Genomic DNA, 15,495 nt, shown 5'->3' with positions numbered 1-15,495 from the left:
AAAGATAATACTTTGAAAGAATGCAACGTCAAATCCCACATAGAAATAAATATTTAAAAAAATACTTTGAATTCTTGACAATATGATAAAAAATTTTAATATATGATTAACATTCTTCATAAATGATGGATTTTATTTATAAATTGAGAATCATATCAATAATAATTTAAAATAATATGAATTTTTTGAAGACACAATCAAGCAAAATAAGATGCACTTTTATTTAAAAAATATTTAAAAAGTAAAAAAAATCAACAAAAAGCACCAGAAAAAACAGAGAAAGAATGCAATAAATTATATAGTGTGTGCGCAAATTTATCCTTTTAAAGAGAATAAAAGATTACTTTAACTTTCAAATTGAGAAAAATATCAAGAAAATATAAAGTATTAAGAACTTTTTGAAGAAATATTTAAGCTAAAAACAATTTTCAACAAAAAATATGGATAAATAATAGGAAATGAAAATATTAAAAAATGAGTTATATACACAGTGTGTGTGCATAGTGGTTTCATCAAATCCCACATCTAAAATAGGGAATTTTTTGAAGACATGCTTAAATTAAATAAGAAAATCAAGTTTAAAATACAAATCTAGATAAATAAAGGAAGTACAAATATTAAAAGATGTGCTTCTATCTGAAAAAACGTTTAAAATGTAAAAACAAAAAATAACAAAAAGTACGTGCTAAAAAAGAAATAATGTGCTGAGTTATATATGGTGTACATGCACCATATATAACATTAATTTAAAAACTGAGAAAGATATCAAAAAAAATATAAAAGCATTAAATACTTTTTGAAGACATTTAAAATAAAAAAATTTTAAACAAAAAAAATAGATAAAATAATAGGAAGTGGAAAGATTAAAAAATGTGGTTATATTTTCAAAAAAAAACTTTAGAATAATACAAAACAATCAAGAAAAAGCATGAGGAAAAATAGACAATGAATGCAATGAGTTATACATGATGTGTGCATAGTGATTTCATCAAATCCTACATCAAAAATATATTTTTTAAAGAAAATAAAATATTGACTATGGTTTAAAAAATTGAGAAAGGTATCATGAAAAATACAATATAAACACTTTTTCAAGGCATGTTTAAGCCAAATAAAAAATCATGTTTCAACCAAAAAATATAGATAAATAATAGGAAGTGCAAAGATTACAAAGATGTACCCGTATTGAAAAAGAAAAAAGTTTTAAAATATAAAATAACCAAAAAAACAAAGATTTATATATGATGTGTGTGTGCATAATGGTTTCATCAAATCCTAAATCCAAAATATATTTTTATAGAAGAAAATAACATATGACTTTTACTTGAAAAATGAAAAAGATTTCAAAATAAAAAACATAAAGCATTAAGCACTTTTTGAAGACATATTTAAGCTAAAAAACAATTTTAAACAAAAAATATAGATAAATAATAGAAAATGAAAAGATTAAAAAATGTGGTAATATTTTAAAAAAAAAAAACTTTTTGAAAGCAAGAAAACAAACAAGAAAAAGCATAAGGAAAAATAGATAATAAATGCAATGTGTTATACTTGGTCTCGTGCATGGTGGTTTCATCAAGTTCCAAAATAAAAGACGGACTTTTGTTTAAAAATTGAGAAAGATATCATGAAAAATATAATGCATTAAACATTTTTACAACACATGTTTAAGCTAAATAAAAAAAATAAAGATAAATAATAGGAAGTGCAAAAATTAAAAAAATGTGCTTATATTTAAGAAAAGTTTTAAAATATAAAAAAACAACAATGAGTTATATATGGTGTATGTACATGGTGCTTTTATCAAGTGAAAATATATTTTTTAAAAGAAAATAACATACAACTTTTGTTTAAAAATTGAGAAAGAAATCATGAAAATAGAGATGTTTTTAAATACTTTTTGAAAACATATTTAAGTAAATAAAATAATCAAGAATCAAAAATCAAAAATATAGATAAATAATAAGTGTAAAGATAATAAAAAGACATGCTTACATTTAAGAAAAATTTTAAAATATAAAAGAAACAACAATGAGTTACATATGATGTGCGTACATGGTGCTTTCACCAAATCTCACGTCAAAAATATATTTTTTTAAAAAAGAAAATAACATATGACTTTTGTTTAAAAAATGAGAAAGAAATCATGAAAAATATAAAACATTCAGCACTTTTCGAAAAAAAATTTAAGTAAAAAAAATAATCAAGTATCAAAAATAGAGATAAATAATAAGAAGTGTAAAGATTAAAAAATAATGCTTATACTTAAGAAAAGATTTTAAAAATAAAAGAAAAAAACAATGAGTTATATATGGTATGTGCATGATCTTTTCATCAAACCTCACATAGAAAATATATTTTTATAAAAGAAAATAACATGATTTTTACTTAAAAAATGGAAAAGATTTCAAAAAAAAAAACATAAGGCATTAAGAACTTTTTGAAGACATATTTAAATAAATAAAACAATCAAGCATAGACAAAAATAAAGATAAATAATAACAAGTGTGAAGATTAAAAAAACGTGCTTATAATTAAAAAAGATTAAAAATATAAGCAAAAATAAAAAAAAAGAAAAAAAAAAGGATAAAGAATGCAATGAGTTATATGATGTGCGTGCATTGTGGTTTCATCAAGTCCCACATCAAAACTATATTTTTAATTAAAAAATAAGAAATGATTATTATTTAAAAATTGAAAAAGATATCAACAAAAATATAAAGCATTAAGCACATTGTTAAGACATATTTGAACTAAATAAAACAGTTATGTTTAAACAAAAAAATATAGATAAATAATAGAAGGTGCAAAGATTAAAAAGTTATGTTTATATTTAAAAAAAAAGGCTTAAATTGTAAGCAAAAAAATCAAGAAAATGAACAAGGAAAAAAGGGAAAGAATGCAACATCAAATCCCACATTAAAAATATATATTTTCGAAAAATATTTTAAATGGTTGAAAATATGATAAAAAATTTTAAGAATATAAGATTAACATTCTTCATGAATGATCGGTTTTATTTATAATTTGAAAAAGATATCAATAAAATTGTAAAGCAATATGAATTTTTTGAAGATATGTTGAAGCTAAATAAGAAAATCAAGTTTAAAATACAAATCTAGATAAATAATAAGAAATGCAAACATTAAAAAGATGTGCTTTTATCTAAAAAAAGATTTAAAATGTAAAAAAATCAACAAAAAGCATGAGCAAAAAAAGATAAACAATGCAATGAGTTATATGTGGTGTACATGCATGGTTTCCTCAAATCTCACATCAGAATTTATATTTTAAAAAGAAAATAAAAGATGGCTTTAATTTAAAAATTGAGAAAGATATCAAGAAAAATATAAAGCATTAAGTACATTTTGAAGACATATTTAAGCTAAAAAAATTGAGTTTAAACAAAATAAATAAATAAATAATAGGAGGTGAAAAGATTAAAAATGAGGTTATATTTAAAAAAAACTTTAGAATGAAAAAACAAAACAATCTGGAAAAAGCATGAGCAAAATAAGAAAAAGAATGCAATGAACTGTATATAGCATGTGTGCATGATCATCAAAAATATAATTTTTTAAATAAAATAAAAGAATTTTTAAAAAAATTGAAAAAGATATCATGAAAAATATAATGCATTAAACAGCTCTTCAAGACATGTTTAAAGTAAATAAAAAATCATGTTTCAACAAAAAATATAAATAAATAATAAAAAATGCGAAGATTAAAAATATGTGCTTATTATTTAAGAAAAATTTTAAAATATAAAAAAAAATCAACAAACAATGAGTTATACAAGTGTGCATACTTGATGATTTCACCAAGTCTCACGTTGAAAATATATTTTTTTAAAAGAAAATAACAAATGACTTTTGTTTAAAAATTAAGAAAGAAATCATGAAAAATATAAAGTATTAAGCATTTTTGAAGACATATTTAAGTAAATAAAATAATCAAGTATAAAAATATAGAGATAAATAATAGGAAGTGTATAGATTAAAACGACATGCTTATGATATTTTTTTTAAAAGAAAATAAAAGATGACTTTTGTTTAAAAATTGACAAAAATATCAAAAAAATGTAAAGCATTAAAGATGACTTTTTCACTACGTATTTAAGCTAAATAAAAAATCATGTTTCAACAAATAATGAATTATATATGACGTGCGTGCTGGGTGGTTTCATCAAGTCTCACATCAAAAATATATTTTTTTAAAAGAAAATATCATATGACTTTTGTTTAAAAATTGAGAAAGAAATCATGAAAAACATAAAGCATTAAGCACTTTTTGAAGACATATTTAATTAAATAAAATAATCAAGCATAAAAAATAGAGATAAATAATAGAAAGTGTAATTAAAAAGACATGCTTATAGTATTTTTTTAAAGAAAATAAAAGACGCCTTTTGTTTAAAATTGAGAAAGATATCATGAAAAATATAATGCATTAAACACTTATTCAAGACATGTTTAAGCTAAATAAAAAATCATATTTCAACGAAAAAAAATATAGATAAATAATAAGAAGTGCAAAGATTAAAAAAAAAATAGATGTGCTTATATTTAAGAAAATTTTTAAAATAAAAAAAACCAACAAATAATGAGTTATGTATGATGTGCCACATGGTGGTTTCATCAAGTCTCACATCGAAAATATATTTTTAAAAACGAAAATAACTTATGACTTTTGTTTAGAAATTAAGAAAGAAATAATGAAACATATAAAGCAAAAGCACTTTTTGAAGACATATTTAAGTAAATAAAATAATCAAGTATCAAAAAAAGAGATAAATAATAGAAACTGTAAAGCTTAAAAAGACATGCTTATAATTAAAAAAGATTAAAAATGTAAGCAAAAAAATAACAAAAAGAACAAGAAAATACACAAAGAATGAAACGAGTTGATAGGGTGAGTGTGCATTATGGTTTCATCAAGTCCCCATGTCAAAACTATTTTTTTTATAGGAAACAAGAGATGACAATTATTTAAAATAATTGAGAAAGATATCCACAAAAATATAAAGCATTAAGCACTTTTTGAAGACATATTTGAGCTAAATAAAAAACCAAGTTTAAACAAAAAATATAGATAAATAATAGAAGGTAAAAAGATTAAAAAGATATGTTTATATTTAAGTAAAGCTTTAAAATGTAAGAAAAAATAAAGAAAATTGACAAGGAAAAAAAAATGCAATGTCCAATCCTACATCAAAAATATATATTTAAAACATACTTTAAATGCTTGATGACATGATAAAATTTTTTAAGAATATAAGATTAACATTCTTCACAAATGATGGATTTTATTTATAAATTGATCTCAATAAAAGTGTAAAGCGATATGAATTTTTTTGAAGACATATTTAAGCTAAATAAGAAAATCAAGTTTAAACAAAAAATTTAGATAAATAATAGGAAGTGCAAAGATTAAAAAGATGTACTTTTATTTAAAAAAGATTTAAAATGTAAAAAAGAAAAATCAACAAAAAGTACCAACTTAAAAGGAGAAAGAATGCAATGAGTTATACATGGTGTATGTGCAGAGCATGATCTCATTCAAGGGCCCACATCGGGATTTTTTGTTTTTTGAGAAAATAAAAGATGACTTTAATTTTAAAAATTGAGAAAAATATAAAACATTAAAGCACTTTTCGAACACATATTTAAGCTAACAAAGAAAATCGAGTTTATACAAAAATATATATTTATAGATAAATAATAGGAAGTGCAAAGATTAAAAAGATGCGCTTATGTATCAAAAAAAGCTTTAAAGTGTTTAAAAAAAATAAACAAAAAAAGAGCAATAAAATGTAGAAACATGGTGTATGATTTCTGCAATGCAGAAACAAAGTCCAAGTTATGTAAGATTTCTGAAATGCAGAAACAAAGTCCAAGTGAATTACCCAGTCCAGTCAAAGTGAGGCATCTCTAGGGTTCGAGCCTGCCCTTTCTTCAAGCAATATAACTTCACCAAGCGAGTCTTAACATTGCTGCTGCGGATTGCTGGTCCCAAGAGAAGTTAGCTTTGCCTTTAAGTTCACTGATTTGTGTGAAACAATCCTGCGTACTGTCAAGAGATTTTAAAATTACCTCCAAAATAAAGGATATTACAATTGAGAAGTACAAGTAGAATCGCAAATCTTATTTGCACATAAACCCTCAACCTTTACAGTTTGCCCAGAAAACTCAAGCCTCTAATTACTAACACAATCTTCTGTAATTAAAATGACTTAAGAAAATATTATTAGCCAGCATCAACACTAGAGTGCAAAATATCCAAGTTAATTGAACGTTCACCCAGGGAATTGAACCAAGGCAAATTAACAAATATTTTCTTGACTCACTCTGTATAATCTAGAAATAAAAAGGAATCAAATAATTCACAAAGTCTCAAATTTAAATTCAATCAGTTATCGGTCTCCACTTGCCCTTTCTCATCAACAGGAACACCAACTGATAAGCATATTTTGAAAGAAACACAATTTCAGAAAAAGAAAAGAATTAAGAAAGTTAATTGAAAAGGTTGTGTCAGTCTTATCAGTAACCATTAGTAACCTTGAGAAAGAGCTTCGTCTCTCCTTTTTATGTCCCGTAGAAGCATTTCAAAATAGAAGTAACCTTTTTTCTTTTTGGACCAGCAAAGAAGTGATCTATTTAAATGATACCAATAAAGGGAATAGCTGAACGTGAGCAAGAACTCACAAATGTAGGCAATGAGACAATGGAAGCATTAGACAACAAAAACAAAAATAATGAAAATATAATTATAATCCAAAAAAGTTTTTAAAAATTTGGAAAATTATGAAAAAAAAATCTGGAAAAAATTGTTTTCCTCAAAAAATAACAAAAACTAAGAAATGAAAATCTAACTTCTGCCAGCGGTATGAAATTAACTGAAAGAAGGGATATTATCATGATCACAAAGGAGAAAGAGTGGAGAAAACTAACTGAAATTACAAAGAAACCCAGGCCTTAATATAAAATTGACTTAATTTTATCAGTTCTCTGATATACAGAGATAAATCCTAAGAACTTCAAAAACGTGATCTCCTGAAAAATTCCCAGAAATAAACTATCCTTGTTTGTATACAATTAGATTCTGAAGCATTTAGAAACCGGAACAGGCCATAAAACAGTAACGTCCTTCAAAAAGCTGTTTCGTACACACAAAACAACACAAAAATGATAATCATCAAATACAAAGCGCCACGTGATGCGTTGTCCACAAACTCGAAAGCAAAGGAAAATGAACCAGACGGACAAGTAAAACAGAGGAGGGGAAAAAAAACAAGATCAAGAAGCAAAGCAGATCTCAATTCATGAGAATGAAGAGCGATCCAGAGAATTAGAGCTAACTGGTTTGATCCGAGAAAAAATATGAAGCGGAATTACCTTGGGGTTGCAGTGAAGCGGATCTTCGAGACAGGGAGGGAGAGAAGGAGCTGCTGTGAGCTAATCCAATGTCGAACAGTATTAAGCCAGATTTAGGGTCATCGACGATTGTATCCTTAACGGGGAGCCATAAAAATAGCTCTTCCTGAGACAGACCTACAACTCTTATGAGACTGCCGTACGTGAGATTAGCTCCGACGACGCTATCAAAGAACACTCTGGTCTCGTATTTTGTCAAGCAAGGCTCGTCAGATACCATCTCCTCCATGCACTTGAATTAGAGCCAGCTTCCAATCGTCACCCATCAGCAGTTCCGCACCTTTTTAGTGCTCATTCCGTCGACACCCCCTCGATCTCCCGCGTCTCCTTCGCCAAGCATCCACCCTGTCTCGCACAGTGGCAATCGGATAGAGGAACCGCTTAAACCCTTTGCCGCCATCAAACCCTAGATGAAAAAGAAACCACGCAAAATGGCGGTGGAGACCTCTCCGGTACGGAGAGGAAAACGGTCACACCAAGAGTGGAATTTAGATCGGTGAATGTCCAGAACAACGAAAAAATATTGGGGAGAGATGATGTGATAAATGATGAATATTTTTAGCCGTTGAGCATTAAAAAGAAAACACTCTCTTGATCCACAAAATATGATTTATTTATTTGTTGTTAGCTGTCAATCAAGATCTTTTTCATTCATCATTGATTGGGGTAGAGAGTTGAGAGATGCGGTTGAGGGATTTGAGCGTTGGAAAGGGGGGAAAAAAAATACTCTCTCTTCAGTCTTCATTTAAAGCCGGTCACCGACAACCGGCAAAAGACGGAAAAGAAAAACGACATAATATAAAATATAATTTATATTTTATCAAACAAAAATATAATTTATTTATTTATTGTTCGCTGTGAGTTAGTCAAGACATTTTTCAAGCTTGGCTGATTATTTATTAGGGTAGAAAACATACACATGTTACTTTACCGTTGTATACATTTATTATTTATTCAGTACATATGTTTAATTATTAATATTACAATATTACCATATACTAATGTAATTTAACATTTTGTTTTTATCTTTTTAAAAATACTTAGAGTTGATCTTATATTGAAATTTATTATTCACTTTAATTTTATTTATAAATCACTTGCAGCATGTTTTATTGGAATAAAAAAAATATTAAATTTTATTAATTTTATTTAAAAATTTAATAAGTTTTTACATGTACTTCCAATAAATATTCTTAAATTTTATTACTAGTATTTTTATTTAAAGTATTTAATAAAGATAAAAATATAAAAAAAATATTAAAAATTAACAAGTACCATATAAATAGAATTAAATTTTTTATTCTCTTTCCTTGTAAATGCGGCCAGAAGGGTATTGAAAATTAAAAATACTTTATGTTGATTTTATTTTTGAAATCTATTATCAATTTTTTATTTTACCTTAGTTTCATGCGATTCTGATTTTAGTGATCTCACCGAATTCCTGAATTGTCATCTGTTTTTATTCTTTTCTTTTATTTTTCCTTGGATTTGTTTGTTTATGAATCTGTCACTTTCTTTTTAATTTTATTTCAATTAGAATTCTCCTCCTAACGAGAAAGATTTTATCCAAAAAAAAGAAGCTATTTTAATTTGAAAAATAATAATACAGTGTACATTAAAAGAAAATTAATTGAATTTATTATGCGAATAACCAAATCAAATTACTATAATAAATTAAATAAACTAAAAAACATTGAATAGATCTATGAGTGATAAAAAGAAAAGCAAAAGTAAATCTCAACTTATCAATGGGAGAATGGTTACAAGACATTTCCTATTGATCTACTATTCTGATCATCAAAAATTTAGCATAAAATTGATATACAAAAACAATTATAGACAACAACTAAGCTAAGATAGACCAAAATATTTATTAAATCAATCAAACAAACAAGGTCGTGATACAATCACTTTCCCAATCCCATTTCCATTTTTCATAGCAAAGCTCCCTTTCAAAGATGCCACGAGGACAGAACTAAACAGAAAGAAAAACAGTCCCATCTCACAATAGCCCGTATAAGGCTTACAAACTCTCAATACCAATAACACAAATATCATGAAATGCCAGCTACAAGTTATCTAAATTGTAATCACTACCATTTTGGGCATCTTTGCATCCAACAATGAGCAAAAATATACTGTTTCTGGGATATGCAAAGGCACTACCCAAAAAAAAAGAGCATGTACAGCTTTGTAATTCTTTTTTCTTTTTGGAGTGAAAAGGAAATTTATTAAGTAAAACTATATATGCAATATGTAAAAAAAAGTAAAAAGCAATTACATCACGCAATTAAAGAGCAAAAAAGACATATGAGCATGATCCATAATAGCTTTAATACATACAAGGAAAGAAAATTCATCAACAACCTCCTTAGTGAAGATGTGTTGGTTGTGAACTTCCCATAGTTTTCAACTTAAAATATTAACACAAGTTTTTTGACAAATGTCAACATTGGATGATTGAAGTATATCAGATAGCCATGAGGTAAAGTCTCTTTGATAGAAATTATCATATATATATCAAGGGGTAAAACTTTTTTTTTCAGATATTTGCTGTAAAAGGATAATTTTTAAAGGCATTATTGATGTCTTCCATCAGGATCATGGCAAATGTAAACAACTTTGTAAGTCTTTGAAAACATTGATATGTCCAAGCATGCTATAGTAGCACATCATTGCACGCAAAGTTTTTGGGTTACCTTAAAAAAATATGTATACAAATAAAGCAGAGGCCACTGCTGCCATGGAGTTTTCATTTAACTTCATTGAAGTAATTATTCCAAAGCACCACTCGTATCAAATGTTTCATTCCCATCTTCATCCATCATAACAGCAGCAAGCTTAGCCAAAGTAACACCAGAGGAAAATGGATGGCCTGGATTACTGCAAACAATACTGGGTCGCATAAAAAGAAAGGATGCAAGAAAAATGATAGACCCTCTCATCCAAAATCAGAATTGAAAAAAGTTGAACCACATCAGTTATCAACTAACGGACCGCGTCTACATTTCTACTATGGACATTGCTAAATTTCCAATAATAGTAGCAATCGTAGAACTCAACCATGAATTTCTAGAAGGTGGCTGTAATATAATTAGACATTAGTCACATTTTTCAATTTTGCAAGAACGAATACACACGCATCTCTGATGGACACAGGAGTTAACAATGTCATTTCCAGGAATGGATATATCAATGCAACAAGAGTCAGATCATTAAAATATGCAGAACAAATTGAACTAAGTGCACCAAGAGATGATCAATACAGAAGGCGAGATACTGAAAGTCAGGAGGCAAATTTGAATAATAGCAATTTAAAAATACTTCATGGTCCAACTTAACTTTAAAAAAAATTAATCATTTGATCCTTATAGTTTTATTGTAACTCAATCCCTAAATTTTACCTCTTGTAATTCAGTTTCTATAGTTTCAACCATTAAATATCGGTTCATATATTTTAAAAAAAATAAAATTATAAAGATTAAAAATATCTTGAACTTTTAATATTTAAAGATTAATTGGCCAAAAAAAATTAAAGATTAAAAGATTAAAATTATAATATTTTGAACTTTTAATATTTATAATATTTACAATATTAGTAATAAAAATATTTATAATATTTTTAAATTTTATTACTAATATTTTAAATTATTAAACCCTTTTAGTCTTTATAAATATTATAAATATTATAAAATTTTATTTTTTAAAAATTTAGGAATCAATATTTAAATGGTTGAAATTATAGTGAGTCAATTGCAAAAGACAAAGTTCAGGGATTGAGTTATAACTTAATTAAAACTATAAAGATTGAGTTACAATGAATCAAAATTTAAAAATTGAGCTACAAGTAGGTTAAAATCATAAGAATTAAATGATTAATTTTTTTCATTTGAATAATACCAATTTAAGAACACTTCATGGTCCAGCTTTGTTTTTCATATAGCAAAAAAAAAAGTAAGGAAAGAAAAAATGACAAGAGGGAATGGAATGTACTGTACTTATAACAAAAACAATAACAGAGAAAGAGGACGAGGGTTTGGTCAAAAAAAAAAAGAGGACGAGGGAAAATTTAAATCAATCGTGCAAAAAGTTGCCATGTCCCCACTGGAGACTCTAGTAGTAGTATTACATAAATGGACTGGACCTTAGACGTAGCTTGAAAAATGAGCCTCTTCCCCATTACTTGGAAATTAAATCTCATAAGGTTACTAGCCTAAATACAAAAGGCATTCTGGCAATGTATTTTCAAAAGAGTTACAGGGAAGGAGAATAAGATATCCCATCAAAGCAAGTGATAAAAAAAAATATAAAGGAAAGAAAAAGAAAGAAAGATGCTAAGGAAATAAAATAATCCAACTCATACGATAGAAATTGCATAGATTGCTTTAATAGACTTGCAAGAAAGAGAGAGAGAGAAACTAATGCAACTCAATGAGCTGCAAAAGTAATAGGAGGTTATATTGTAACCACACACTTCCTAGCTTTGACTTAGATTAAAGAAAAAATGAGCAAAATGGACTTTGAAAAAGTGCCTTAGATTCGAAATTCTTAAAATGTGGAAAATAAATTTTAAAATTTAAATTTATAGTAACTTAAACCCTATCATTAACTTTTTATTGACGTCATTATTGTTTACCATGGCGCCCAATCAAATGTTGACATGGTAGTCTCTTATTGATGTGTTATTTGTTAATTAGAGTTACAAACCTTAAACTATTACATGAGGATGACCTAGATATGTGCCACAGCTTACTACAGGTGCGCCACCACTTGTGTTTTTTGTGCCATACTCCGCAGTGTATTGCATGAATTTTGATAGCAAACTTTATTATCATATGACAGCACCTAAACGAACTTCCAATATGTCCTATTTCTTCATCCGACGTCTAATTGAAGTGATCTAGGTGTCTACAGAGAGCTTTCTCTTCACTCTAACTAATGGCATAAGTTTTACAATCAAATTATATTTCTATCAAAAGTTGGACACTCTTTCCAAAACTTACTCCTTTTTCACAACAACTTACAACTAGGGTTCAAACCATAACACATGTGCCTAAAGCCAACACCTACCCTTACACCTCACTCAATGGACCATTTTAGACTCATGCAACACACCACAGCCATTCCAATACACATATTACACAAACTCATCTCTCAACCCCTTGTTTCACAAAAATAAAAAGGGGGAGATAACTTGTATAAAATCATTAATTTTCATCCAAAACAATCTAAATGTACTTTACCCTACTTGCACTAGTACTTCGGCCTTATTTAGACTTTACAACCACATATCAATAGCTCAGGGTACAAAATACACTAAACATTCTCTCAATCATAATGCAAGTAATCAAAAGAATAGAATGACATCCTAGTTAGCAAATTAACTATCACAATACACATATAAGTAAATTGAGAGGCCTATTGATATGATTTTCACTCGATCCTAGGCCTCTGCTCGTTTTTTCCAATCCTGATACGATTAGCTAGGCCTTGTAAAATTAAAGAATAAGGGGTGAGTACAATCACTTAGTAATTAAGGTCAACCTAGCCTACAGTAATAAACTCACTCATTGTGCATAAAATTACATATAGCCTCAGCCACAAAGATAATAATCATGTGATGAAGCATGCAACACATATCATTGGAACATATTGCAATTATGCACTTCTTGGGATCACAACAATAATAACCATGTGCCCCTGCAACATACTGAATCACAATAATAATAACCATGTGACGAGAACTAAATGCATGATCAATGCCAATCTTATACCCCATGTTACATCCAACGTGAAACCAGTGGTTATCAATAGTTGTATCCTTAACTTAGACTAAATCAACCTTCCACTTTGTGAGGAGCTGCCAGGCTAGGATTAACTTACTCACTTATTTACAGCAGTTTCCCTAATACTAACAACCATAGGGTGTCGTACCCTTAATCTAGCCTTCTCATGAAACGATAGAGACTAGTTAGGTTCTAGTCCCTTAAAGAATAAGTAAGACAGTTTTAAATCAACTATGAGACAATGGCTACCTCTCAATTCCAATGGTCGGTGCCAAGGTAAGCTTTCAATTCTAACGATAAGTTGCCACTACCATGCGGATTTACCAATCTACTCCTCTTCTTAGGAAAAACTCTTGTAAATGATCATGTTATACACATATTGACATATACTATGTCATTTTTAACATAATTCAACATATTACATTAACTCACACAATTTTCTTTCAGTCTCCTAATTAATCCACTTATCAAAAATCACATACACATCACACTCCACATGCCAAATACCACATATCTCTTATTTTCATAATATCATGTTCTCATCATCATTGCTAGTCAAATATATATATATATATATAACATGCATATAGTTCTCCATAATGCAAGACAATTCCACACATATACATCATCACATTACCAAAATTTGTATCAATAGTTTTCAAACACCAAACAAGTTCTAAATCACTAAATTCAACAAATAACTAAATTATAAACAACTATACAAATTAGATTTTTTCCCAGCTACCTTAAACCTTTGAGAGATTAAATATTTACCCTTAAAACACAACTTCCAAAGCTTGCCAAATAGCTTGAATGGTGCATAAAATTAGATAATTTACAACCAAATACAAGGACATTCATCAATATCCCCTTATGAGTAATTTCCAACATTCAACTCGACATTCTTCCTTTCATCAAAATTATAAATTCACTTATAATTATATCCATTAGGTTTACTAAGTTCTAATAATCCATATTGTCATTACTAAGTTAACAATCACCATTAATAGCATTAAATACTCCTAACAACCCACATAAATACAAATTTTTAGATATTAATGGCCCTCAATGTCTAACAACTCACAAAACTATTTATATGGAATTTAAATACGTTAAACAACTTCCATTATATCTATTTTAGTCAATGGGTTCGGACCCATGGCTCACATGGACTGAAAATCATTATTTCAACTCAAACCTAACTTAAATCCTCATAAAATGGAAGGAAAGGGATGAGGAAGGCATAATATACTTGCCTTGTATGTTATGAAACTCCAAATTGTCCTCAATGGTCTAAGTTCATGCCCTAAAAAAGCAATGGGTGTACTCTTTGTTCCTCCCTCTTCTCTCTTCTATTTTTTCGAACAGACATGAACTGGTTTAAGTAGAACATCTTTTGTTGGTTGCCTCTATGCGTCGTGATGGACATCCCTCACGCCACGACATGTGGCACATAGGACTTTACTTTAGTTCTTTCTCACCTTTTGATGCCTAGATGGCCCGACTTCACTTTGGACTCGCATTTAATGCTGAAATTACAATCAAACACACTAATTAGGCCTCTTTGACCACACAACATATCAATAAACTTACTTACCCTCATTAAGCTTAGTTATTCGAGTTAAATTTCTAGAATGTTACACCATACTAAAGCTAATTTAGTTTATATAATAGTCAATGTTCTATACATAAATAGTAGGAGTAATTTGCTCGAAATTTCAAAGTTTAAGGTCTAGAACTACTCATGTAATAGTATAGGGTTTATGGTGTTAATTAACAAATGCACATCAGCAAGAGACCACCACATCAACATTTAATTAGGGCCTATAAGGAATAGTAACGGTGAACAATAGCAACATTAACAAAAATATAATTCTAGGGTTTAATTTACTATAAATTTAAAAATTTAGAGTTCATTTTGTATATTTTAAGAGTTTATATCCAGGGCACTTTTCATGCAATACTTAAGAGTCTATTTTGCTTATTAACCCTATATAAAAATTAAAACAATATATTTTATTACAAAATGTATGGCAACATACACCATAATTAATTTTACATTATTAAAATGGTAATAAATAATTTTAAAACTGCATAAATAAAAATATTTAAATTTATATTTGGGTAAATAAACAAATTATTTTCTAAATTTTAGATCTAAATGCACCATAGACCTTTAAACATATTTAACGTGCAAATTGTTCTCTCGACTTTTGAAAACAATGTAATTTGAACTCTGTCATTAACAAAGTTAAATTTAATAATTAATTAATCAA

At 27.7% G+C, this 15,495-nt stretch overlaps 1 protein-coding gene across 1 annotated transcript; it reads right to left on the bottom strand.

The window, feature by feature from the left end:
- Positions 1–5,911: 5,911 nt before the first annotated feature.
- LOC129293342 (uncharacterized) lies at positions 5,912–8,116 on the bottom strand. Its single transcript, XM_054931261.1, has 2 exons — positions 7,395–8,116; positions 5,912–6,062 (listed from the first exon to the last, which is right to left on the bottom strand). The coding sequence occupies exons 1-2, from the start codon at positions 7,660–7,662 to the stop codon at positions 6,040–6,042; spliced, it is 291 nt and encodes a 96-aa protein (XP_054787236.1). The 5' UTR covers positions 7,663–8,116; the 3' UTR covers positions 5,912–6,039.
- Positions 8,117–15,495: the final 7,379 nt, after the last annotated feature.

The sequence above is a fragment of the Prosopis cineraria genome, unplaced genomic scaffold (genome assembly GCF_029017545.1).
Source record: "Prosopis cineraria cultivar Desert tree isolate PC_DT_omini unplaced genomic scaffold, ASM2901754v1 PC14, whole genome shotgun sequence".
Lineage (NCBI taxonomy): Eukaryota > Viridiplantae > Streptophyta > Magnoliopsida > Fabales > Fabaceae > Prosopis > Prosopis cineraria.
The sequence above is the reverse complement of the archived record's forward strand: the minus strand, read 5'-3'. Positions and strand labels throughout refer to the sequence as shown.